Raw genomic sequence first — 25,691 nt, 5'->3', positions numbered from 1 at the left:
AGAATGAAAGCCAGGCCTCAGAGCCTCAGACCCACCCGGCCACCCCTCGTCATCGACGCCCCGAAACGTCCGGGCCCTCACCTGGCCGGGGGCGTCGTCCCCTTCCAGGACCCCCTGGTTTAAGGCGCTTCCCCCCATGTCCTTGCTGCCCTCCCTGTGGCGTGAGCCTTCAGCCTGGTGCGCCCCGCTGCCCTCCCTAGCTGTGACTTTGGTGGGGTTCCGAAGGCCCCTTTATACCCGGCAGACCCTACCGATGGTGGCATTCCATTCTGGGGCCACGAGAAGGCACTCATCATTTCGTTCCAACTGTCGCCAACGGCCCTGGCTCTCGCGAGCTCTGGAACTACATAGGCCGCGCCGTGAGGTGCGAGGTGCGGCCGGTAATAGGAGCGCACGAAACGTGATGGGATATGTAACGCGACCACGCAGGGCACGTTGGGCACGTGCAGGGGCGTGAGGTGGTGGCATATAATGGGAGCGTGCAGTGCATGATGGGGCACGTGAGGGAGCGCGAGGCGGGGCCTGTAACCGGAGCGTGCGGGGCATGATGGGGCACGGACGTGGGGCGGTTAGGTGGGGCACGTAATTGGAGCGCGTGGGGCATGATGGGGCACCTAACTGGAGCGACAGAAAGCATGATGGGGAACTTGCAGGGGTGTGAGGCTGGGTACGTAATGGGAGCGCGCGGGGAATATTGGGGCACCTAACGAGCACGCAGAACATGATGGGGCATGGGTGCGAGGTGGGGCACACAGTGGGAGCATGTGGGGCATGATGGGACACATGGCAAGGCTGTCAGGACACAGGGGAGCACTTTTGGAACACGTGACAGGGCTGCCGCCCTTGAAGGAACCCTCGGAGTGGCTGCGTGGTGGGGCACGTGGGGCAGGTTCAGGAAAAAGGATGCAGCATGTGATTGCAGGGCAACCTGGTGAGGACATGAGAGCCATCTGCCACCAGCAGAGTTCAGAGCTCCCAGCTGTGGGTTACATCCACCTTCTTCCACTTTCCTTCTTCCATTGTGTTCTAGAGAAATTTAGGCCCAGACGAGACACTGATTGACTGATTGATTGATTGATCGACAGAGGCTGGCTCTGAGCCCAGGCTGGAGTTCAGTGATGGATCTCAGCTCACTGCAGCCCCCACCTCCTGGGCTCAAGAGATCCTTCTGCCTCAGCCTCCCCAGTAGCTGGGATTACAGATGTGCACCACCAGGCCCAGCTAATTTATTTTTTAGTTTTTAACTTGCTGGAAAGATGGTTTGTAGCTTTGTTGCCTAGGCTGGTCTTGAACTCCCGACTTCAAGCGATCCTCCCATCTTGGCCTCGCAAAGTGCTGGGGTTATAGGTGTAGGCTGTAGCCAGCTTTCAATACTGCCCCAATTGGGAGTTAAGTTTCCAACACATGAAATTAGGAGGATACATTCAAACCACAGCAGTATATTATGACCATAATATTCATTAACTGTGTAACAGGCCAGGTGTGGTGGCTCACGCCTGTAATCCCAGCACTTTGGGAGGCCAAAGCAGGTGGATCACTCGAGGTCAGGAGTTTGAGACCAGCCTGGCCCACATGATGAAACCCCATCTCTACTAAAAATACAAAAAATTAACTGGGCGTGGTGGCGGGCGCTTGTAACCCCAGCTACTTGGGAGGCTGAGGCAGGAGAATCACTTGAACCCGGGAGGTGGAGGTGGCAATGAGCGGAGATCACACCACTGTGCTCCAGCCTGGGCAACAAGAGTGAAACTGTCTCAAAAAACAAACAAAACATGTGTAGCAGAGTGTCATTGAATTTCTAAACGTTGAAAGACTTCACATTAAAAACAAAACAAAACAAAAAAAACCTCACAATTCAATATTATCGAGTGAAAGAAACCAGACACAAAAGAGTACATTCTATATGATGCTGTTTATGTGAAATTCAAAAACAGGCCACATGACAGCATGGTAATAAGGACAGTGGCTGTCCTTGTTAGGAGTTATGACTGGGAGGAGTCAGGAGGGAGCTTTCTGGAAACACTACATCTTGCTCTTGAGTGTGTGCGTACATACAGCAGGTGTTTATCAAGCTGTGTGGTTAAGATTTGCACACTTGTATATGTTATACCTTGATTTAAAAAATCTTAAAAAAGCTACCTTCAAATCTCTTTTTAAAAAAAAAAAAAAAAAAAGAGGCCAGGCTCGGTGGCTCACACCTGTAATCCCAGCATTTCGAGACGCTGAGGTGGGAGGATAAACATCAAGTGTTTATCAAGCTGTGTGGTTAAGATGTGCACACTTGTATATGTTATACCTCAATTTAAAAAATCTAAGTGGCCGGGCGCAGTGGCTCACGCCTGTAATCCCAGCACTTTGGGAGGCTGAGGTGGGCGGATCACAAGGTCAGGAGATCGAGACCATCCTGGCTAACATGGTGAAACCCTGTCTCTACTAAAAATACAAAAATTAGCTGGGTGTGGCGGCATGCACCTGTAGTCCCAGCTGCTGGGGAGGCTGAGGCAGGAGAATGGCATGAACCCAGGAGGCGGAGTTGCAGTGAGCCAAGATTGCGCCGCTGCACTCCAGCCTGGGTGACAGAGCAAGATTCCATCTCAAAAAAAAAAAAAAAAAAAAAAAAGAGGCCAGGCTTGGTGGCTCATACCTGTAATCCCAGCACTTTGGGAGGCTGAGGCGGGAGGATTGCTTGAGGCCAGGAGTTCAAAACCAGCCCAGGCAACAAAGCAAGACCCCTGTCTCTACTAAAATAAACAATAAAATTTAAAAATTAAATAGAGAGATCGAATCATCATCTGCCAGTTTGTATTAGAAAAAAAGAGAGAGAGAGGGAAGGCTGGGTGCAGTAAGGCTCATGCCTGTAATCCCAGCACTTTGGGAGGCCAAGGAGGGAGGATTGCTTGAGCCCAGAAGCTGAAAACCAGCCTGGGCAACAAAGCAAGACCCAGTACCTACAAAATTTTTTAAAAAAATTAGCTTGGCATGGTGGCATGCGCCTGCAGTCTCAGCTACTCAGGCAGCTGAGGTAGGAGGATGGCTTGAGCCTAGGAGTTGGAGGCTGCAGTGAGCTGTGACTACGCCACTGCACTCCAGCCTGGGCAACAGAGCAAGATGCTGTCTTCCCCCGCCCCGCAAGCCCCTCCCCGCAAAAAAGGAGAGTAAGAGCAAGAGTTTGAGATTCAGAAAGAACTGTTTCCCAGCACCTGTCTGCTCCTGTCCGGGTCGTGAGGTGTGGACGGTGTGCCCAGTCCCTCTGTTTCTGCCCCTCCCCCACAGTGGCCAAGGCCAGCACCTGAATGTTATCAGAGCAGGCCCAACAAAGGCTGCCTCCCCAGTCCCGTGATGTAACCCAGTTTCCACCTGATTCTGGTGACCTTGGGGACACAGGAGTGTCGCTGGGAAAGGGGAGGAGAGAAGGGGCAGAGACCAGGCAGTGGTGCAGGCGTCCAGCTGCACTCCCCACTTCTGTCTCTGTGCCTGCTGTTTCCCTGCTGGGAAGAAGAAAAGGCTGAGCAATCTCTTGATCCATCGGACGAGTGATGCTGGCTTGAGGCCATAGTGGGAGGCCCAGCGGATCGTGAGAAGCCAGGTATTCCAATGTTGGGCTCTCCCTGGGGGCTGCTGGTGCTCTTCCTGTCTCACTGACAAGCTTTAGTAGGGGAGCAGGTGGGAGATCAGGGTAGAGGCCTTGTAGGTTCCAGGCTCTCTAGAATTACCTGGGAGTGTCACCTGTAAATGTAGAGTTCTGGGTCTCACTGGAGACCCCCTGAAGCACTTTTGAAGGTGGACCTCTAGATCTATTACACCTATGCTTTCAACAGTTTCTCAAAAGTTTGGGAACTGATCTAGAAGGCGGAGAGCTTGCCTGGGTTTTGCTGCCCAGTTCTAGGTCCAGATGCCTGCTGGGGCTGGACCTTGCATTATTAGTGTCATTGCAAATGACCCTGCAGATGGCCCCTTTCATGCTTGTCTCCAAATTTGAGTAAAAAATGTAAACACACACACACACACACACACGTATCTTTAAGGGACCAGTTTTTTCATTGCAGTCTTTTGTTTTACAGCTGGGGAAACTGCGGCCCAAGGTCATGTGAGTTAGGACTGGGATCCAGGACTGAAAGTGTTTCCTCTAAAAGTCTGGTGCTCCTTAGGGTTGAGGGTGGTGGGTGAGTGCTGGACAGAGGGAGGGGAGAGCACAGGACTGAGGATGGATGCCTGTGTTTCATCCCGGGCAGTGAGTGTGGATGGCTTGGCAGGTGAGCCTGCCGGAGCTGGAGGACCGGCTTCAGTGTCCGATCTGCCTGGAGGTCTTCAAGGAGCCCCTGATGCTGCGGTGCGGCCACTCCTACTGCAAGGGCTGCCTGGTCTCCCTGTCTTGCCACCTGGACGCGGAGCTGCGCTGCCCCGTGTGCCGGCAGGCGGTGGACGGCAGCAGCTCCCCGCCGCCCAACGTCTCCCTGGCTCGGGTGATCGAAGCCCTGAGGCTCCCTGGGGACCCGGAGCCCAAGGTCTGCGTGCACCACCGGAACCCGCTCAGCCTCTTCTGCGAGAAGGACCAGGAGCTCATCTGTGGCCTCTGCGGTTTGCTGGGCTCCCACCAGCACCACCCGGTCACACCCGTCTCCACCGTCTACAGCCGCATGAAGGTGGGGAGCGACGGTGCAGCGGGGCTGGCGGGGCCCGCGGGGACCGGATCTTGTGCTCTCTGGCGCCATCACCTGGCACCAAAAGCATCCAGCTATCCTCGATTTCCCTCCAGCCCTGCCCTGGCGCATTCATTCATTCCTTAGCATTTGAGCGGCAGCTCAACCCAGGTGCCCAGGATTGAAGCCACATGCGCAGGATGGGGCTCTCCTTTTTTATTTGCCGTTCTGGTTGTTTTTCTTTTTATTCTTTCTTTCTTTCTCTCTCTCTCTCTCTCTCTCTCTCTCTCTCTCTCTCTCTCTCTCTCTCTCTCTCTCTCCCCCCCCCTCTCTCTCTCTCCCCCCCTCCCCTCTGACCCCCCTCTCTCCCCACTCTTCCTCTCTCTCTCTCTCTCTTCCCCCCCTCTCTCTCCTTTCTTTTTCTTCTTTCTTTTTGGAGACAGCGTCTCACTCTGTTGCCCAGGCTGGAGTGCAGTGGTATGATCATGGCTCACTGCAGCCTCCAACGCCTAGTCTCAAGCAATCCTCCCACCTCAGCCTCCTGAGTAGCTGGGACTACAGGTGCACACCACCATGCCCAGCTCATTTTTTTTTATGTTTTGTAGAAATGGGGTCTTGTTATGTTGCCCAGGCTGGTGTTGAACTCCTTGGCCTCCAACAATCCTGCCTGGGCCTCCCAAAGTGCTGGAATTACAGGCATGTGCCACTGCCCTAGGCTCTTTGTTTCTGGACACTCCCCTGTTTGCACTCTCTAGTGCATGAGGATGGGGACTTCATTTTGTCCCCTGGTGTATTTCAGTGCCTGGAGCCGTACCTGGCACACTGTAAATGTCCAAAATGCTGAATCAGTGAATTCCTGCCTTTGTAGGCCATCACCAAACCTAGCAGATCATTCTTTAATACCTGGCTGGGTGTTATATATATAAACCACCTGTTATAAAACACGTGGCTGGGTGGCTTATGCCTATAATAACAGCACTTTGGGAGGCCGAGGTGGGTGGATCACTTGAGTCCAGGAGTTTGAGACCAGCCTGGGCAACATAGTGAGACCCTGTCTCTACAAAAATTTCAAAATTAGCCTGGTTGGGCGGGCGCAGTGGCCACTCCTGTAATCCCAGCATAAAGCTGGAGGGAGCATGGGTGGGGGCGAGATAGGGCCAGCGAGGTAAGCTGCGGCCGGGGTCTGGAGAGGCCAGTGTGACCCTGGAAGGGATTTGTAGTTTATTCACAGGATGAGGGAGTAAGCCGGGGGCTGGAGGGTTTGAAGCTGGTGGTGATGTGCTCAGATCCCTCTGGCAGAGGGGAGCTTTGAGGGTGAGGCAGAAGGACAGCGAGAGATGAGGGTGCCAGGACCTAAGTCGGTGGGAACTGGGACAAAGGCCTGGGGCAGACCAAAGACAAATCTCGAAAAGAAAAAAACCCTGACACCTGTGTGTGGCAAGGAGGGTGAGGGACGGGGAGGTTGACTCCAGTGCTGTAATTTCCCCTTGCACAGATGAAGTGATCGCAGAGAACGATCTGTCATGGGCAGGTGGAGCAGGAGGTGCCTGGGGATGTGCAGTCGGGTTGGGGGCGTGTAGACCAGGACAGCAATGCGGCTCAGGGCAAGGGGTGTGGAGGGTCCTTCCTCCTGGTGGTCACTGAAGTCCCCTTTGATGGAGAAGACCAATCCAGGAGAGTCTACATAGTGATAAGGGAAGACATTGATGATGACCCCAAGGGGTACCAGGCTTAAAATCTGGATTGAGCGAGAGAGAGCCCTGAAAAAGGGATAGAAAGAATCCTCAGAGCGGGAACACCGGCTGAGTGTGGCCTCCCGGAAATCAGAGAGAGCACTGAAGGAGGAGATCACTTGTGTGAAATGTCTCTGAGGACTGAAAAGTGTTAGATGTAGCAGTAAGAACTGATTATCTTGATAAGAGCAGGTTTAGGGGAGTATGGAAGGTGGAAGCCAACTGCGGGTGAGGAAGCTGAGTTTATGTTTTATTAGTTGATGGGAAGGAGGGAGGGAAACAGGCTGGGAGCTTGTCTGTCCTTTGTGGTTAGGATCCAGGGGCCCAGCTTGGGTCCCTGTTTTAGATTTGGGCTTAATTTTTTTTTTTTTGGAGAGACAGGGTCTCACTATTTTGTCCAGGCTGGACTCAAACTCCTGGCCTCAAGTGATCCTTCCGCCTCGGCCTCCCAAAGTATTGGGATTCCAGGCGTGAGCCACTGCACCCAGCCAGATTTGGGTTTTGATGATCCCAAGGCTCTTCTCTGCTGCAACACAGAATGTAACTAAATTGCACTCATTTATTGCCCTCTTTTGGGTGTTCCTGTTGCCTCCTGTTTATTGAGATCTTGAGATGCTCGATTGATGGGTGCATTGATTTGCGTAACTTAGTTCCTGTCACTGGGAAGGAATGAGTCCCATCCGTCTGCCTGGGGAGGGTGGCATTGGAATGCCCTTCTGGGGCCGCTGTGAGATGTTCTGAAGCCTCATTCTCCAGAGCAAGGACGCTGTCCATTTATGCCAGCAAGTGCTTTGTTCTTTACCCAGCTCCCTTCCTGAAAGCCCCTTGCAGCTCTCCGGTGCTTGGGCATGATCCAAGCCAAAGATTCCGTACACTGCATGAGTACAAACGGATGGGGGCTGTGGTCAAGTCATGGAGTAGCTGGTGGTCCAGGAGTCCCGGTTGGCATCCCCAAAGCTAGGCCAGATTTGGGGCCAGGGCAGTCCAGGAGAAGTGCATTTATGTCAGCCTGGGGAGGTCGCAAATCCATGCTGTGTCCAAGTCCACCAGGAATGGATTCAGGTGTTTATAGGCGTGGGGATTCACCAGGTTTAACCCAGGCCTGGGTAAGCAGCACTGGCCCTAGAATTAGCCTCACCTGGCGCCGGCCTTTTGGCGATGACTCCTGATTAAGTACCCACTAATTCAGGATCTGCTGGTGACCACAGAGTCCATCTGGTGGGTCCCCTACAGGCAGCATTCAATCCAGGAAGTGCCAGCATCACATGGTGACTTCCGGTAGCTGTAACATTTAGTGACTCTCTCCATGTCACGCAGAGGGGTGACATCGAGACCCTCTTATGCCTGGGAAGTTCCTGCTGTCAATGCAGAATATTCTTAAAAAAAAAAAATTTAGAGATGGGATCTCACTATGTTGCCCAGGCTGGTCTCAAACTCCTAACCTCAAGTGATCCTCCCATCTTGGCCTCCTAAAGTGCTGGGATTACAGGCATGAGCCACTGTGCCCAGACTAGAATATGCTTGAATTATTTTATCTTATTTTATTTATCAATCTATTTTTTTGAGACAGAGTCTCACTGTGTCACCCAGGCTGGAATGCAGTGGCATGGTGTCGGCTCACTGCAACTTCCGCTTCCCAGGTTCAAGTGATTCTCGTGCCTCAGCCTCCCAAGCAGCTGGGACTACAGGTGTGCACCACCACGCCTGGCTAATTTTTGTATTTTTAATCGAAATGGGGTTTCACCATGTTGGCCAGGCTGGTCTCAAACTCCTGACCTCAAGTGAAGTCCTGTCTCAGTCTCCCAAAGTGCTGGAATTACAGGCATGAGATACTGTGCCTGGACTATTCTTTTTTTTTTTTTTTTTTTTTTTTTTTTGAGACAGAGTCTCGCTGTGTCTCCAGGCTGGAGTGCAGTGGCGTGATCTCGGCTCACTGCAAGCTCCGCCTCCCGGGTTCACGCCATTCTCCCGCCTCAGCCTCCCAAGTAGCTGAGACTACAGGCGCCCGCCACCACGCCCGGCTAGTTTTTTGTATTTTTAGTAGAGACGGGGTTTCACCATGTTAGCCAGGATAGTCTCGATCTCCTGACCTCGTGATCCACCCGCCTTGGCCTCCCAAAGTGCTGGGATTACAGGCTTGAGCCACCGCGCCCGGCCGTGCCTGGACTATTCTTGAACAATTTAACCTGTTTTGGACTCAAGGATACCTGGGTGGCTCTGGTTCCCACCCTGGTTTCCCTGGGAGTGCTTGTGGCCATTGGGATACTCCCAAGAAGGTGACCCAAGGAGCTGAGAGGAGGAGAAATCAGCTGCTCATGGGGCCATGGCCTGTTGCCTCCAGGAGAAGCTCGCAGCCCTCATCTCTGAGCTGAAGCAGGAGCAGAAGAAGGTGGATGAGCTCATCGCCAAACTGGTGAACAACCGGACCCGAATTGTCGTGAGTGCCCTTCCCTCTGCCCCCTGCCTGGGACCGGCCACCTTCACTTTCTGTTAGAGCTGAGTTCTCATTGGTCCTTTACAGAAAACCAGGCCTTCCATATAAAGTCAGAACTCAAAGCATTCCGGGGCAGGGTGGGGAAAGTGCAAATCCTCTCAGGGAATTCAACCCAGTTGTTGTCAGGACTGGCTCCAGGTTGGCTTTTGCCCTCTGTGTCCTTGAGACTGAGATAACCCAGGACTTGAGTCCCAGGGGGTAAACAGCTCAAAGCATGGGCGTGACTCCTCCGCCCCTGTGCCACCTGTGTCTGCTTGACCTTGCCAGCCTGTCATGGTGCCCTCCCAGTACCTGGGTGCACAGGCATGGAGAGGCTGCTGGTCCTGGGCCCTGGCAGATCTCCCGAAATGAGAGGCACATGGGGCCAGGAGGTGTGGAGCCCCGGCCCTGGAGGTGGCTGTGAAACAGAAACAGGAGCCGAGCAAGATCCAGGAGCACTGGGCATCCCTCATTTACCCTCCTCACCCTTGCGCAGCAGGCGGTATCAGCCCTGCCTGGTGGAGGCAGAGCTCAGGGTTCTGCAGGGAGTTCTGGCTCCCTCACAGCAAAGCCTGCTCGCCCAGGGCCTTCCTGCTTTCCTTCAGGTGTGGAACTCTGTGATAAAACAAAATCTTACATGCACATTTAATAGCTGACATAGGCAAAGTGGAGTGTGGTGGCATGCATCTGTAATCCCAGCAACTCGGAAGGCTGAGGTGGGAGGATTGCTTGAGGCTGGGAGGTCAAGGCTACAGTGAGCTATGATCATGCCGCTACACTCCAGCCTGGGCAACAGAGTGAGACCCTGTCTCAAAAAAAAAAAAAAAAAAAAAAAAAAAAATTAAAACATGCCAAAGCAGAGCCACTCCATTTGAAATGGGAGCTGGGGTCACCCTCCCCATGGCCACCTCCAGGGCTCCCCAAGCATGGGGTGAACTCCCTGCTCGGCGTCAGGCCATGCAGCCTCCCCTGGAACCCAGGTCCCAGGACCAGCCCAGTCAGGAAGGCCCTGGGGACCCTGAGGCCAGCCAGCCAGAGCCTGGCAGCTTGGCTGTGACTCTGCAGTGACCAGCCCTCCCTGTCCCAGAATGAGTCGGATGTCTTCAGCTGGGTGATCCGCCGTGAGTTCCAGGAGCTGCACCACTTGGTGGACGAGGAGAAGGCCCGCTGCCTGGAGGGGATAGGAGGTCACACCCGTGGCCTGGTGGCCTCCCTGGACATGCAGCTGGAGCAGGCCCAGGGAACCCGGGAGCGGCTGGCCCAAGCCGAGTGTGTGCTGGAAGAGTTCGGCAATGAGGGCCACCACGAGTTCATCCGGGTGAGTGGACGGGGGGTGTCCCGTCCCCATACCCGCCAGGGCCTTCCCCTTCCCAACAGTGCCCTGGCTTCGCACCTTCTAGCCTTAACCTCCCTCTCTCTTGCCTTCCAGAAGTTCCACTCCATGGCCTCCAGGTAATAACCTTGGAGAGAGCTCAGCCAGGGTCTGGTGGCTGCAGGCACAGGCATCTCAGCTCCACTGGTTCCTCCATTCGGCTTAACCAGCGCCTCCCAAGCAGTTGCCCACAGCTGACTCTATAACTGAGCCTGGGGAAAACAGAGGAAAGTCACGTCCCTACCTTCAAGGGTCTCGTAGACGAGTGGGGAGGCAGATGGTGAACTGTGGGTACCTAGAACAGCAGAAGTTCACTCAAGCTACAGAAATACTAGAGGAGGGTAGCTCATGCCTGCAATCCCAGCACTTTGGGAGGCCAAGGCAGGAGGACTCCTGGAGACCAGGAATTCGAGACTAGCCTGGTCAACATAGTAAGACCCCATCGCTACGAAAAATACAAAAATAGAAAAAATTAGCTGGGCCTGGTGGCATGCGCCTATAGTCACCATTACTCATGAGGCTGAGGCAGGAAGATTGCTTGAGCCCAAAAGTGTGATGCTGCAGTGAGTCGCGAACATCCTGCTGCATGATCCATCCTGGGTGACAGAGTGAGACCCTGTCTCAGAAAACAAAACACTAGAGGAGGAGCAGGTGTCTGGGGGGCCTGGCAGAGGGGCACAGGCCTGATGGCTGGGAAGGGTCCAGGACCCGAGTTTGCCAGGCAAGCCAAGGGAACGGTCCTGTAAAAGGGGGAGTGGTGTGCAGACTCTGGTTATGAGAAGTTCAGGGTGGCTGGGTGTAAGGCAGGATATCAGGAGGACTGGGAGCTGGGAGAGGTGGGAAATGGCCAGAAGCAACATCCAGGAGCGCTGGCCATTCCTTGCTTGCCCTCCTCACCCTTGTGCAGCAGGCAGTATCAGCCCTGCCTGAAACTTGCTCTGCAGATTGTGGGAAGAGAGTGGATCCATGTTCTAGACCCAACAAATGAACACGTGCCATTCCCAAGCCTTCCTCGCTCCCTGTTTATGGGAGACTCCTTGTTTCTCACATTTATTTTAGTCTTAGAGACAATTTGGTCAGGGGACATGGGTTTAAATGAAGGGACAGAGGCTGGGCAAGGTGGCTTATGCCTGTAATCCCAGCACTTTGGAAGGCTGAGGCAGAAGGATGACTTGAGGTCAGGAGTTCAAGACCAGCCTGGCCAACATGGTGAAACCCCATCTCTACAAAAAATACAAAAATTAGCCAGGTGTGGTGGTGCACGCCTGTAATCCCAGCTACTCGGGAGGCTAAGGCATGAGAATCGCTTGAACCCGGGAGGCGGAGGTTGCAGTGAGCTGAGATCACGCCACTGCACTCCAGCCTGGGTGACAGAGTGGGAGTCCATCTCAAAAAAAAAAAAAAAAAAAAAGGAAAGGAAAAAAAAAGTCCGGGCGTGGTGGCTCATGCCTGTAATCCTAGCACTTTGGGAGGCCGAGGTGGGTAGATTGCTTGAGCTCAGGAGCTCAAGACCAGTCTGGGCAACGTGGCAAAACCGTCTCTACCAAAAATAGAAAAAAAAAAAATTAGCTGGGCATGGTGGCGCATGCCTATAGTTCCAGTTGCTAGGTAGGCTGAGGTGGGAGGATCACTTGAACCCAGGAGGTTGAGGCTGCACTGAGTCGAAATCACGCCACTGCACTCCAGCCTGGGTGACAGAGTGACACTCTGACTCAAAAAAAAAAAAAAAAAAAGACACATTACTTGGCCCCCATAATTGGTTTCTGATTGGCAGGTCTGGTATGGGGTCTAAGAACCTGCATTTCTGACCATTTCCCAGGTGGACCATTGGCTTTCCACTGGGAACAGGTTGGACCATTTTCCAGCCAACACTGCTGGTCCCCAAACCTACACTCTTGAGAAGCACGCTATAGAGCATTTCCCCTTCTCGGAAGGAGATGGGTCCTCTCTGAAGGGCTGTGCAGAGGAGGGGACGATGGGCATTGATGAGCATTGTGACTGCAGTCCTGCGCTGTGGATCTGGCTGGGCAGACGTAGATAGGATGGAGGGATGGGGCGAGCCACATGATACATTGCTCTCTTGTACTGTGTACTGTCACCTGCAGAGCAGAGCTGCCGCAGGCGCGGACCTTGGAAGGCGCATTCAGCCCCATCTCCTTCAAGCCAGGCCTCCACCAGGCTGACATCAAGCTGACCGTATGGAAAAGGCTCTTCCAGAAAGTTCTGCCAGGTGAGGCCCTGACCCGTCCTCCTTCCTGAGGGCTGCCGCCCAGGGCAGGTAGCAGTTCATTGATTGTATCAGAGAATAAGCTACAGAGAACTCAGACGGAGGTTTGCGGAGGGTCCTGGTGAGAACATGGGACTGAGTTTCTGAACAGCTTGGGTTCATGCTCACTTCATCCCTTCCTAGCTGGTGGCTGGGCAAGTTGTGTCATTTCCGAGCCCCAGGTTCCTCATCTGTAAAGTGGGGCTATTAGCACCCACCCAGCCAGGCTGCAGAGTTTGTATGTAGACATACGTGTGTTGCAGTTTAGTGCTTCATAAATGGTATTAGGTTGGTACAAAAGTAATTGCGATTTTTGCCATTACTTTTAAAAGTAATGTACTTTTTGGCTGGGCACAGTGGCTCATACCTGTAATCCCCGCACTTTGGGAGGCTGAGGAGGGCAGATCTTCTGAGGTCGGGAGTTCGAGTCCAGCCTGGCCAACATGGTAAAACCCCGTCTCTACTAATAATACAAGAATTAGTCGGGCATGGTAGCATGTACCTGTAATCCCAGCTACTCGGGAGCCTGAGGCAGGAGAATCACTTGAACCAGAGAGGCGGAGGTTGCAGTGAGTTGAGATGGTGCCATTACACTCCAGCCTGGGCAACAAGAGCAAAACTCCATCTCAAAAAAAAAAAAAAAAGTGATGTCCTTTTAAAAAATGTCTTTCCTACTCGAAGGACAAGTGGCCTTAAAAGTAATGGCAAAAACCGCAGTTACTTTTGAACCAACCTATTAGTTCTTGCTCTCTGTCGAAAACAACTCAAACACATTTCATTCCTTTATTATTAGGATGCTGTTTTGTACATAAGGGAGATTGCTAACAGAGTGATTTCTTCCACCAAAAGCAAAAATAGGGTTTGTATAAAAGAAGGGGCTGGGCGCGGTGGCTCATGCCTGCAATCCCAGCACTTTGGGAGGCCAAGGTGGGAGGACTACTTGAGGCCAGGTGTTTGAAACCAGCCTGGGCAACATAGTGAGATGCCATCTCTACAAAAAATAATTAGTGGGGTGTGGTATCATGTGCCTGTGGGCCCAGCTCCTGAGGAGGCTGAGGCAGGAGGATCGCTTGAGCCCAGCAGTTGGGAGGCTGCAGTGAGCTATGATCACACCACTGCACTCCAGCCTGGGTGACAGAGGAGACCTCATCAGTAAGAAAGAAAAGAATGAAGAAAAAAAAAAGGAAAGGAAAGGAGGAAAGAAATTGCAGTTTGTGAACTGTGAATCCTGTTCGTACATTTAACTCAGCAGTGTACACTTTACCCAGTTTAGTGGTAGGTTCTTTAGCCTTTGTCTTTTCGAGTTTGACAATGTAAGCCACAGACTTGGGACCCAGGACACTGCCTCCCTAGTGACGGCGGATCTCATCACCTTCGTTGTCATTGGTCCTGACAGCTTCCACCAGCTTAGTCAAAGCTCCTTTGTCTTCCAAGTTCACCTGTGTGAAGGCGATAAAACTCTTCACTAAAGAACCTCTAAAACCCTCAACATCTACTACTACTCTCTACATTATCGGTGGTGCGGGTCTTCCTGCGGACTAGACGTCCCAGTCTTGCCTTCCCCTTGGTGATGCAGTCGGGGACTCCATTGTAGAACAAAGGCACAGGCAGGAAGACAGCCAGCTTGATGGGACCCAGGCTGTGTGGAGTCACCACCAGCTGAGCCTTTTTTTTTTTTTTTTTTTGAGACAGAGTCTCTCTCTGTCGCCCAGGTTGGAATGCAGTGGTGTGATCTCAGCTCACTGCAACCTCCGGCTCCCAGGTACAAGGGATTCTCCTGCCTCAGCCTCCTAAGTAGCTGGGACTACAGGCGCATGCCACCACGCCCGGCTAATTTTCGTATTTTAGTAGAGATGGAGTTTCATTATGTTGGCCAGGCTGCTTGCAAACTCCTGGCCTCAAGTGATCCGCCCACCTTGGCCTCCCAAAGTGCTGGGATTACAGGTGTGAGCCACTGTGCCTGGTCCAGCTGAGCCTTCTTGTTCTCTACCAAGGTGATGACGGTGTTAATTCCTGCTCCAAGGACAGGTGGCCTCTTAGTGGGGGACGTCCCCTTTGCCGGCAGCTTTCTTCTCAGTCAGGACCGACAGTCTCCGCTTCTTGTCTTGCTTTGCCTCTGGTCTGTACTTGTGGGCCAGCTTAAGCAGCTGGAGAGCTGTTTGGCAGTCCAGGACCCGGGTGAACTGGTTAATAGTGGGAGGCACTTTCAGCCACTTATAGAGGATGGCTGTCCGCCCCACACCCTGACTGAGCGGGCCATTGCACAAAGCGGGCGAGGTCCCTTTTGGCCTAGAAGTCCTGTCCAGGGCCAAAAGTCTTAGGCCTTTTCTCAAACAGGGGATTCACCACTTTCTTGGCCTCCTGCTTCTTCACGCCAGCAGGGGCCAGAGCCACCTTCTCCGCCTTGGCCTTCTTTCCTTGCGGCATCTTGGGCGGCAGGAAAGGGGTGGGGAGGGTGGGGAGGGTGGGGGGGCGGGGGAGCACATTTCACGTTTCTGGGGTAAACGGATCAGCTGGTAGCTAGCAAAAAGCTCAGGTGGGCTAGTTTGTCCTTGAATAGGCTGACTAGGCTAGTAAATCCAACAGCTGCAGTCGCTGTGGGTTCTCCAGAAAACCCTGAGGGCTGAGCTGTGAGCTCGTGGGACAGGTGTCTTCTGGGTCCTCCCCCAGCACCTCTGCCTCAGGCAGGCGGGCCAGAATCCCTGAGCCCAGTGTCCATTTCTTTCTCCGGCCACCTCAGCCCCCGACAGCCCACCAAGCCACTCCCTTTTATATAAACCCTGTTTTTGCCTTTGGGGGATGCAATCAGTCTGTGATTGATCTTCCTTATGTAAAACTTCATTCATTCATTCATTCATTCATTCATTCATTCATTCATTCAGGGAGCAGCCCTGTACCAGCCCCTTCTAGGTCCTGGGGATAGAGAAATGAGGAAGACACAGCCCCTCTCCTTGGGGAGCTCAGGGCCTCCGTCATCCTCTGTGGGCGGGGTCTGCTGCCCTCCACGTTGCCTCACAGGCCCTCTGTGATCTCCCTCCCAGCCCCAGAGCCTCTCAAGCTGGACCCTGCCACTGCCCACCCACTCCTGGAGCTCTCCAAGGGCAACACGGTGGTGCAGTGTGGGCTCCTGGCCCAGCGGCGCGCCAGCCAGCCTGAGCGCTTCGACTACAGCACCTGCGTCCTGGCCAGCCGCGGCTTCTCCTGCGGCCGCCACTACTGGGAGGTGGTGGTGGGCAGCAAGAGCGACTGGCGCCTGGGGGTCATCAAGGGCACAGCCAGCCGGAAGGGCAAGCTGAACAGGTCCCCCGAGCACGGTGTGTGGCTGATCGGCCTGAAGGAGGGGCGGGTGTACGAAGCCTTTGCCTGCCCCCGGGTGCCCCTGCCCGTGGCCGGCCACCCCCACCGCATTGGGCTCTACCTGCACTATGAGCAGGGCGAGCTCACCTTCTTCGACGCTGACCGCCCCGATGACCTGCGGCCGCTCTACACCTTCCAGGCCGACTTCCAGGGCAAGCTCTACCCCATCCTGGACGCCTGCTGGCACGAGAGGGGCAGCAACTCGCTGCCCATGGTGCTGTCCCCGCCCAGTGGGCCTGGCCACCTCAGCCCTGAGCAGCCCACCAAGCTGTAGGGCCACCCAGGGTCCTGCCGGCCCACAGGCCCATCCCCACAGGGCACCAGGGACTCACGGGCTTCTGTTGGGTCCCAAGGTGATATCTTCACTGTTTAGGAAGGTCTTCAGGCCTGTGTGTCCCTGGAACATGTAATGATAGGGAACAGGACCCCATTCCCTTTGCCATCAGCCAGGGGTGTATTTGTAAACGTCGGCCCCCAGGCCTTGGCAGCCACGGGACACACAGAGCTCCCCATGGTCCCTGCTAACCACGCTGTCTGCGCAGACACTTCCAGCTGAGGGCAGAAATAGTCCCATGTATACTTTTTCCTTATTACTGTGAACTTTCAACTACTATCAAGGATAATAAATTTGACATTCTTTCTTTCTCTTTCAATGATTTGCAAATATTAGTCGCTGTACATACATACTGCTTTATGCTTCAGTCTCTTTTTTTTTTTTTTTGAGATGGAGTCTCGCTCTGTCACCCAGGCTGGAGTGCAGTGGCATGATCTCTGCTCACTGCAGCCTACACCTCCCAGGTTCAAGTGATTCTCCTGCCTCAGCCTCCTGAGTAGCTGGGATTACAGGCATGCACCCCACACCCAACTAATTTTTGTATTTTTAGTAGAGATGGGGTTTCGCCGTGTTGGCCAGGCTGGTCTCGAACTCCTGACCTCAGGTAATCCACCTGTTTCAGTCTCCCAAAGTGCTGGGATTACAGGCGTGAGCCACCATGCCCAGCCTCAAGTCTTTAGTTTTAGAGACAGGATCTCGCTCTGTCACCCAGGCTGGAGAGCAGTGGTGCAATCGTAGCTCACTGCAGCCTGGGCTTGAACCTCCTGGGCTCAAGCAATCCTCCTGCCTCAGCCTCCTGAGTAGCTGGGACGACAAGTGTCTGCCACCATGCCCAGCTAATACTTAAATTTTTAGTAGAGACGGGATCTTGCTGTGTTACCCAGGCTCGTCTGGGCTTCAAGCAATCCTCCCACCTTGGCCTCCCAAAGGGCTGGGATTACAGGTGTGAGCCACTGGGCCCAGCCTCCCATACCCCTTTGACTCACCATACGACAGGCTAAGTGGGTTCTGGAAACTCCGGGGTAGCCCTGTAACCAAGATGCTGGCTCTGGCTACTGGAAGTCAGACTGGGTGCACAGACCAGTAAGAGGGCCTGAGGGAGCCTAGCGGGGGCAAACAGCAGCCCTTAGCCTCCCACAGCCCTGACTCTCCTCCTGCCTCTCCTTGGTCTCCTTCGAGGATTCAGCCTCTCCTCCTCGCCACTCATGCTGAGGGGCTCCAGGCTCCTCTTCCGGCTGTCTACACCTCCACACCCACGGCTCCAGTCATCACTTCCACAGGGATGACTCAGAAGTTCCCTCTCCAGGAGACCCGTCTCTTACATGCCACATCCACTAGAGCTCCAGCCATTCAGCAGCTCCACCTGGACGTCAAGGGCATGTCCCAAACTGCGCTCATGATCTTCCTACTCCCCCATCCCTGAGATTTATCCTGTGGCTGTGGTGTCCTGTGGCTACTGTAACAAATAACCACAAACTTGGTGACTTCAAACAATAGAAATTTAATCTCTCATGGTTTCGAAGGCCAGACATCCAAGATCACGATTATGGCAAGGCCGCGCTCCCTCTGGAGACTGTGGTGTAAAACCTGCCCCTTTCCTCTTCAGCTTCAGGTGGTGGCTGCCACGCCCTGGTGTTTCCTGGCCTGTGGCTGCATCATTCCGATCTCTGCCTCTGTCTTCATGCGGCCTTTTCTGTATATGTCAGTCCAATCTTCCTCTGCTTCTCTCTTGTTTTTGTTTTTTTTTTTTTGAGACAGAGTCTTGCTCTTGTCATCCAGGCTGGAGTGCAATGTCACGCTCTCGGCTCACTGCAACTTCCGCCTCCCAGGTTCAAGCAGTTCCCTTGCCTCAGCCCCCTGAGTAGCTGGGATTACAGGCATGCACCACCACACCCAGCAAATTTTTGTATTTTCAGTAGAGATGGGGTTTCACCATGTTGGCCAGACTGGTTGCGAACTCCTGGGCTCAAGGGATCCGCCAACCTTGGCCTCCCAAAGTGCTGGGATTGCAGGTGTGAGCCACTGCGCATGGCCTTTCTCTGCCTCTCTCTTATAGGGATACTTGTGATGCCACGTAGGGCCTGCCCAGATAAGCCAGGATAACCTTCTCTGCAAATCCTTCTCCTGATCACTCCTACAGATCTCTTCCGTAGAAGGTGACATTTCCAGGCTCTAGGAATTAGGACCTGCTCTCTCTGGGTGGCCATTGTCCACTCCACCACCCTGGGTTTCCCCATCCTACCAAAAGACACAGCATCACTGTGTCAACTGCTCAAACCAAAAACCTATGAGTTACTCTTGACCTGTCCTTTTTCCTGAGCAAGTTCTGGGGATTTAACTTAGTGGTCGCACTGCCAACTTCAACTTAACTCCACTGCTACCAACTCAGTGCAGGCTACCAGTTCTTGCTTTAGGTGACTGCCATGACCCCCATTGGTCTCTCCCTTCCTCAACTCTGCTCCCTCTATCCTATATCCCCACACTGTAGCCAGACTGATTATTTATGTATGTATGTATGTATGTATTTATTTATTTATTGGAGAAAGAATCTCGCTGTATCCCCCAGGCTGGAGTGCAGTGGCACAGTCTCAGCTTACTGCAACCTCCGCCTCCCAGGTTCAAACGATTCTCCTGCTTCAGCCTCCCGAGTAGCTGAGATTACAGGTGTCTGCCACCATGCCTGGCTAAATCTTTGTATTTTTAGTAGAGACGGGGTTTTGTCATGTTGGCCAGGCTGGTCTCAAACTCCTCACCTCAAATGATCCGCCTGCCTTGGCCTCCCAAAGTGCTAGAATTACAGGTGTGAGCTGCTGCACCTGGCCAGACTGATCTTTTAAAGAAGTGTATGTGAGCACAGCACTCCATGACTTAAAATCCTTAAGAGGACTACCATTTCTCTCAAGATAAAAGAACAAAATCCTTGTTGGGCACAGTGGCTCATGCCTGTAATCACTGCTTTGGGAAGCCAAGGTGGGAAGATCGCTTGAGGCCAGGAGTTCGAGACCATCCACAGGCAACATGGTGAGACCCCCATCTCTACAAAAGATAAAATTAGCTGGGTGTGGTGGTGCACACCTGTAGTCCCAGCTACTTGGAGGGTAAAGTGGGAGGATTGCTTGAGCCCTGGAGTTCAAGCCTGCAGTGAGCTATGATGGTGCCACTGCACTCCAGCCTGGGTGACAGAGTGAGACCTCATCAAAAACAAAAACAAAAACAAACTATTAGTGTGGCTTTAAGGCCTGGATCATACCTACATCACTTACTGTATTTGACCAAACCGGCCCATTTCAGGTACCCAAATACCCCATGTGCTTTCTTGCTTGGCTCTGGGACTAATGTGGTCACTGGTGCAGGGTGAGTGGCAGGTATTGTGAACATTGTGGACCTGGAGTTGCTAGGACCTTCTCTGCCATTGCACAGAAAAAGCCTCCCTGAGAACACAGCCATTGGAGCACACATGACAGAGGAAGATAAGACAATACACAGAGACACATAATTACGGCCAGCGTGGGGGGCTCACGCCTATAACCCCAGAACTTTGGGAGGCCGAGGCGGGCAGATCACCTAAGGCCGGGAGTTCGAGGCCAGCCTGGCCAACATGTGAAACCCCGTCTCTACTAAAAATTGAAAAATTAGCCGGGCGTGGTGGCGGGCGCCTGTAGTCCCAGTTACTCGGGAAGCTGAGGCAGGAGAATGGCGTGAGCCCGGGAGGCAGACGTTGCAGTGAGCCGAGATCACGACACTGTGTGACAGAGTGAGACTCTTTATCTCAAAAAAAATTTATACATATATACATATAATGACCAATACACATGTGAAGATATTCAACCTCAATAACTGCAGTTAAACAGCAGTAAAATCCCATTGTTTGCCCATCAGATTGGCAAAGACTGAAGAACTAGAGAAGAAATGGCCAAACGGGCTCGTAGAGTCGCACTCCCCACCCCGGCAGGTGCGCGATCACACACACTCCTTGCAGGGGGACTTCGACCGGAACTTCCGGTCCCGGAAGGTCGTGCTCTTTGACCCCGGAAGTTCGGGCGTGCGCAGAGCCCGGTGCGCTTTGCGACAGAGCCGTAAAGGCGCGCGGGAACATGGGGCTGTACGCTGTCGCGGCAGGCGTGCTGGCAGGCGTGGAGAACCGCCAGGGCTCCATCAAGGGGCTGGTGTACTCCAGCAACTTCCAGGTAGCGGGCCCGGGCGCGAGAAGTAGGGGTGTGGGGTGAGGAACCCGGGGTGGGGTGAGACGGGCCCCGGTGGGGTCGGGAGTTGGGGCCCGGCGAGGAGGGCCGGCGGAGCCCCGGTCCCAGCCTGTCTCCCTCGGCTTTACAGAACGTGAAGCAGCTGTACGCGCTGGTGTGCGAAACGCAGCGCTACTCCGCCGTGCTGGATGCCGTAATCGCCAGCGCCGGCCTCCTCCGTGCGGAGAAGAAGCTGCGGCCGCACCTGGCCAAGGTGAGCGGAGGGGCGGGGCGGGGCGGGGCGGGGCGGGGCGGGGAAGTGAACCCCGACGGTGTGCGCTTTGTCATCTGGTCTTAGCTCTGCTGCCGTGCACGGCGGGACTGGAGCAAGTCGTTCATCTGAAATGAGTATGAGCAGACCTTCCCTGGGTAGCGAATTGAGATGGGATGAAAATGCTTAAACTTAGAGTGTTTTGAAGAATTAAATAACCGAAGTACAGAGTAGTAGTGGCGGAGACTGTAAGGAAGTCGGGCGTGGCGGCGCGCACCTGTGGTCCTAGCTAGTCGGGAAGCTGAGGGGGGAGGATCACTTGAGCCCAGGAGTTCGAAGCTGCAGTGAGCTATGATCTGGCCACTGCACTTCAGCCTGGGCTACAGAGCTAGACCCCAGTTATTAAAACCCCAAACCCACGAAAGGGTAATGTCGGCAAGAAGTTGGGTGCAGAGGTCTACTGGTGAACATCTGTGGGGAAAAGGTCTAAGGCTGGGAAGCAGGATGCCAGGTTCTGATCCTGTTCTGTAGTTAATTTCTGGTGTGATCTTGGGTGAGGTACCCCACCTTTGTCTGCCAGGTTATCTGTTTAGCCATTCCAGTGCCGGGGCTCTATTAGAGTTAGTTCTAAGGCATTTATGCGTCATGCTTAGGGCTTTTTTGTTTTCGTGTTTGTTTCCTCATCCCCAGGTGCTAGTGTATGAGTTGTTGTTGGGAAAGGGCTTTCGAGGTGGTGGGGGCCGATGGAAGGCTCTATTGGGCCGGCACCAGGCGAGGCTCAAGGCTGAGTTGGCTCGGCTTAAGGTTCATCGGGGTGTGAGCCGGAATGAGGACCTGTTGGAAGTGGGATCCAGGCCTGGTCCAGGTGAGCTGGAAGGAGTTGGGGGTGGGGGAGGCGGGGAACTTTGCTTCTGTCTACTCACTGCTCATTGCGTCCTAGTCTCCCAGCTGCCTCGATTTGTGCGTGTGAATACTCTCAAGACCTGCTCCGATGATGTAGTTGATTATTTCAAGAGACAAGGTTTCTCCTATCAGGGTCGGGCTTCCAGGTGAGAGCTTAGAGCCCTGGCCGTCCTCATCTAGGGAGGTGGGGTAGTGGGAAGAGAAGTGGCTGGATAGTTGTGACTTTGCTCTCTGGGCTTTCTTCCTACCTTTCCAGCAGTTTCTCCATCTTCAAGGTTTGTCTTCCTCCCATCCCTTAAACATCAAACTCCTAGGAGTCCCATCCTACATTCTTTCTGGATCTCTACATTTTTTTCTCTAGCTTGAACTCCTGCCTGCGACCTGGTGATTCTCACCGCCCAGAGTAGACTTCCCTTCCTCCTCAGGCTCATACGAATGCACCACAGATGCCACAGCCGCTGCGTTCGCCATCTCTCCTCTCAAACTACACTTAGTGCATCCCCAGTTTAATCTAACAGATGTCACTATCTTCCACCCATTTGATCAAGCCAGAAACTGAGTCATCCTAGGTGCTTCCTTCCCCTCCCTCCAATCATTTACTCCCCCACCTTCAGCATCTTTCTCAGCTCCACTCCTTTCTCTTTTTTTAAGACTGAGTCTCACTCTGTCACCCAGGCTGGAGTGCAATGGCATGATCTTGGTTCACTGCCTCCCAGGTTCAAGCGATGCTCCTGCCTCAGCCTCCCAAGTAGCTGGGATTAGAGGCTCCCACCACCATGCCCAGCTAATTTTTGTATTTTTAGTAGAGATGAGGTTTCACCATGTTGGCCAGGCTGGTCTCAAACTCCTGAACTCAGGTGATCTGCCCGCCTCGGCCTCCCAAAGTGCTGGGATTACAGGCGTGAGCCACCGCACCTGGCCTCTACTCCTTTCTCTTCATCCCCTTGGACACTGCCTAGGTTAAGCACTCATTTCTTATTGGGATTACCACAAGAACTTCCCAGACTGGTCCCTCTGCTTCCAGACTGTCTCACTGCATTTTCCTCCTTGAGGTTGACTGTAGGAAGCTCTAAAGGCAGATCTGATGCTGTTACTCCCCTGCTAAGCCCTTTCTTTTCTGAGATGGAGTTTCGCTCTTGTTGCTCAGGCTAGAGTGCAATGGCGTGATCTCGGCTCACTGCAACCTCTACCTCCCAGGTTCAAGCAATTCTCCTGCCTCAGCCTCCTGAGTAGCTGGGATAACAGGGATGCAGCACTGTGCCCGGCTAATTTTGTATTTTTAGTAGAGACGGGGTTTCTCCATGTTGGTCAGGCTGGTCTCAAACTCCTGACTTCAGGTGATCCGCCTGCCTGGGCCTCCCAAAGTGCTGGGATTACAGGCGTGAGCCACTGAGCCCGGCCATGCTAAGCCCTTTCTTGGCTTCATTGTGCTGTCCCTCCTGCCTTCTCTCCAGGTCCATCTGCCACGGTGCTGTGTGCACCAGTGGGCCAGCAACAGTGGCTGGTTCCTGTCCCATGCCACTAGCACTGGGCTCACACCTGTCTCGTTTTGTCCTTTGGTGGCTCTGAGAAGCAGCCTCTGCCCCTCTTCCTTTCCCCCACTCTTTGTAAGATCCTTTCTTCTGCCTCTACCATGTTGCTTGGACACCAGGCTGGAATAGCAGAGAACAGCTGCTTGCGTTTGAATTCCAGCTCTATCGCTTTGATAGATTTCTGAACCGAGACATGTGGCTCTCTAGGCCCATTTCGGCATGGATCGGGTAGAGTGGGCGGTCCTCCTTTACTGAGTTACAGTGAATGGAGTTTTAACCTAAGTGCCTCACACTCCTCATCCATCAGGAATGAGCTCAGCTCTCACCTCCCTGCATCCCCTCACCCCCCCGTAAAGTAACCTTTCTCGAAGGTTATGCTTCAACAGGAATAGCTAACATTTATTAATTTGTGCCAAGTAAGTATCTTGGATATATTGGCTCATTGAATCCTCACACCTACTATTTTACAGAGATGCCAGTGGGCCTTGAGATTGAATCACTTGCCCAGGCTCCCACTGCTGGTAAACAGGAGAGGGGGCTCCTGAGCCATCAGTCTGGCTTGACAACCCATTCCCTCAACTGCGGAGGATTCCATAGGATTCCACAGCCTCTAGCTTATCACCCTGTTGATTTCTCCGTAGCTGGGGTAACATTTGTTGCATGTTGGAATGGGGCCTGGCAGGGAGAAATTCGGGAAATGATGAATGGTTCTTCCCTGGCAGCCTCGACGACTTACGAGCCCTCAAGGGGAAGCATTTTCTCCTGGACCCCTTGATGCCGGAGCTGCTGGTATTTCCCGCCCAGACAGATCTGCATGAACATCCACTGTACCGGGCCGGACACCTCATTCTGCAGGACAGGGTAAGCAAGAGGAACAGAAAAGAGAAGAATGTGTAGGTGTGGGAAGGGCCTAGCCTGGGGTCTCTGTTCAGCCGGCCCCTGTGCTCTGCCCGCCAGGCAAGCTGTCTCCCAGCCATGCTGCTGAACCCTCCGCCAGGCTCCCATGTCATTGATGCCTGTGCCGCCCCAGGCAATAAGACCAGTCACTTGGCTGCTCTTCTGAAGAACCAAGGGTGAGTGCCACGGTCAGGAGCCGGGAGGAGGGCATGGGGTTTGATTCTATGCCTTTCAGTGGGTAATGAAGGCTGAAAGGATGGCGTCCGCTTACTCTTTCCTGCTGCACCAAAGCAGTTCATGGTATTTGGCCCAAGCTAAGCTTCCCCCACTGCAGGTGTGAGATGTGGATCCCTTAGCCCTTGGGGCGGAGACCCCAGGCCAGTTACCTCTGACCCTGGGCTCTTTAAACGTAGGCCATTTCGATGTTGTATGTCCTGGCTTAACCTGCACATTCTTCGATATCGTGTGTCCTAGCTTAACCTGCACATTCTGGCTGGCTGTGACAGGCCCTTAGCTGCTCCATGCGTGCTCAGGTCACCCCTGCTTTGCCCTCTGCCCTAGGAAGATCTTTGCCTTTGACCTGGATGCCAAGCGGCTGGCATCAATGGCCACGCTGCTGGCCCGGGCTGGCATCTCCTGCTGTGAGCTGGCTGAGGAGGACTTCCTGGCGGTCTCCCCCTCAGACCCACGCTACCGTGAGGTCCACTATATCCTGCTGGATCCTTCCTGCAGTGGCTCAGGTGAGATGGGGAGAAAGCGTGGCCGACGGACTTGTAGGTCCACAGCAGCCTAGACCCAGAGTCATCATTTGTTTTGGTCTTGGTTCTGACACTTTAATGGGCTGGGGACCCTGTGGCAAAGGTTCTCTGTGAAGTGAGGATTTCAGGACTGAGGCAGCCTGTGTGACCGAGACACGCTTTTCCTTAGGTATGCCGAGCAGACAGCTGGAGGAGCCCGGGGCAGGCACACCTAGCCCGGCGCGTCTGCATGCCCTGGCGGGGTTCCAGCAGCGAGCCCTGTGCCACGCGCTCACTTTCCCTTCCCTGAAGCGGCTCATCTACTCCACGTGCTCCCTCTGCCAGGAGGAGAATGAAGACGTGGTGCGAGATGCGCTGCAGCAGAACCCTGGTGCCTTCAGGTACGGGGCGTGCGCCAGGGTCGTGGGAGGGGGGACAGGGGTGAGCTGCTCTCTTACCCAGCACTGGGGCTATTTCCCTCACAGGCTAGCTCCTGCCCTGCCTGCCTGGCCCCACCGAGGCCTGAGCACATTCCCTGGTGCCAAGCACTGCCTCCGGGCCTCCCCTGAGACCACGCTCAGCGGTGGCTTCTTCATAGCCGTAATTGAACGGGTCGAGGCGCCAAGGTGAGTGAGTGGGAGCATGCTTGGGAGATGCAGGATGGCACCGGCACATCTGACATCTACACTTCTTTAGTTCAGCCTCACAGGCCAAAGCATCAGCACCAGAATGCACACCCAGCCCAGCCCCAAAGAGAAAGAAGAGACAGCAAAAAGCTGGAGCCGGTGCTTGCACGCCGCCTTGCACATAGCAGCGGCTTCGGGTTGACTCCTTCCTGGTAGGAAAGGAAGACGCCCGTCCTCTCCGTGGAGGACCCTGGGCCCTCACCGCATGCAGCAGTTTGGGTTTTGAAAGGTTATTGGGTCCTTTCCTTGGGCTGTGTTCTTGCTGGTGAGAAAAGTGCCTGCAGAAATAAAATAAAATGCAGAACGTAC

At 53.8% G+C, this 25,691-nt stretch overlaps 3 protein-coding genes across 12 annotated transcripts in view; 2 read left to right on the top strand and 1 right to left on the bottom strand.

The window, feature by feature from the left end:
- FKBP6 (FKBP prolyl isomerase family member 6 (inactive)) overlaps positions 1 to 438 on the bottom strand; it is a 30,827-nt gene extending 30,389 nt beyond the window's left edge. For 2 of the 5 annotated variants that reach the window (XM_028845678.2, XM_077996543.1), the window contains exon 1: positions 252 to 437. In XM_028845678.2, coding sequence (XP_028701511.1) covers positions 252 to 296 — 45 coding nt within the window. In that variant the 5' untranslated portion in view covers positions 297 to 437. Of the gene's footprint in view, positions 1 to 81 lie in introns of all 5 variants that reach the window. The other 3 variants (XM_015133313.3, XM_028845676.2, XM_015133315.3) reach the window with 2 other exon arrangements.
- A 111-nt stretch (positions 439 to 549) lies between these two features.
- TRIM50 (tripartite motif containing 50) lies at positions 550 to 16,494 on the top strand. Of its 4 annotated transcripts, none has more exons than XM_001110857.5 (8): positions 550 to 667; positions 3,134 to 3,586; positions 4,233 to 4,643; positions 8,715 to 8,810; positions 9,934 to 10,164; positions 10,276 to 10,298; positions 12,324 to 12,448; positions 15,526 to 16,494. In XM_001110857.5, the coding sequence occupies exons 3-8, from the start codon at positions 4,242 to 4,244 to the stop codon at positions 16,113 to 16,115; spliced, it is 1,467 nt and encodes a 488-aa protein (XP_001110857.1). In that variant the 5' UTR covers positions 550 to 667; positions 3,134 to 3,586; positions 4,233 to 4,241; the 3' UTR covers positions 16,116 to 16,494. The 4 variants fall into 4 exon arrangements, with proteins under 4 accessions (XP_001110857.1, XP_077852644.1, XP_028701505.1 ...); XM_077996518.1 differs by having other exon boundaries at positions 641 to 667; positions 3,274 to 3,586; XM_077996519.1 differs by lacking the exon at positions 550 to 667 and adding an exon at positions 4,062 to 4,087 and having other exon boundaries at positions 3,400 to 3,586.
- A 3,751-nt stretch (positions 16,495 to 20,245) lies between these two features.
- On the top strand, positions 20,246 to 25,690 carry NSUN5 (NOP2/Sun RNA methyltransferase 5). Of its 3 annotated transcripts, none has more exons than XM_001110343.5 (10): positions 20,246 to 20,362; positions 20,508 to 20,630; positions 21,318 to 21,492; positions 21,568 to 21,676; positions 23,785 to 23,923; positions 24,020 to 24,135; positions 24,521 to 24,699; positions 24,887 to 25,097; positions 25,182 to 25,322; positions 25,398 to 25,690. In XM_001110343.5, exons 1-10 carry the CDS (start codon positions 20,270 to 20,272, stop codon positions 25,522 to 25,524), a joined length of 1,413 nt encoding a protein of 470 aa, XP_001110343.2. In that variant the 5' UTR covers positions 20,246 to 20,269; the 3' UTR covers positions 25,525 to 25,690. The 3 variants fall into 3 exon arrangements, with proteins under 3 accessions (XP_001110343.2, XP_014988798.1, XP_077852651.1); XM_015133312.3 differs by having other exon boundaries at positions 25,393 to 25,690; XM_077996525.1 differs by having other exon boundaries at positions 21,432 to 21,492; positions 25,182 to 25,449.
- The last annotated feature ends 1 nt before the right edge of the window (position 25,691 follows it).

Source organism: Macaca mulatta, chromosome 3 (genome assembly GCF_049350105.2).
Source record: "Macaca mulatta isolate MMU2019108-1 chromosome 3, T2T-MMU8v2.0, whole genome shotgun sequence".
Lineage (NCBI taxonomy): Eukaryota > Metazoa > Chordata > Mammalia > Primates > Cercopithecidae > Macaca > Macaca mulatta.
This window is presented reverse-complemented; position numbering and strand designations above follow the sequence as displayed.

Coding starts and splice junctions, on each gene's coding strand:
- TRIM50 (XM_001110857.5), top strand. CDS start 4,242: ATGGCTTGGCAGGTGAGCCTGCCGGAGCTGGAGGACCGGCTTCAGTGT. Junction 4,644..8,714: donor CCGTCTACAGCCGCATGAAG/GTGGGGAGCGAC, acceptor TGTTGCCTCCAG/GAGAAGCTCGCAGCCCTCAT. Junction 12,449..15,525: donor CTTCCAGAAAGTTCTGCCAG/GTGAGGCCCTGA, acceptor TCTCCCTCCCAG/CCCCAGAGCCTCTCAAGCTG.
- NSUN5 (XM_001110343.5), top strand. CDS start 20,270: ATGGGGCTGTACGCTGTCGCGGCAGGCGTGCTGGCAGGCGTGGAGAAC. Junction 24,700..24,886: donor TCCTTCCTGCAGTGGCTCAG/GTGAGATGGGGA, acceptor GCTTTTCCTTAG/GTATGCCGAGCAGACAGCTG. Junction 25,098..25,181: donor CAGAACCCTGGTGCCTTCAG/GTACGGGGCGTG, acceptor TTTCCCTCACAG/GCTAGCTCCTGCCCTGCCTG.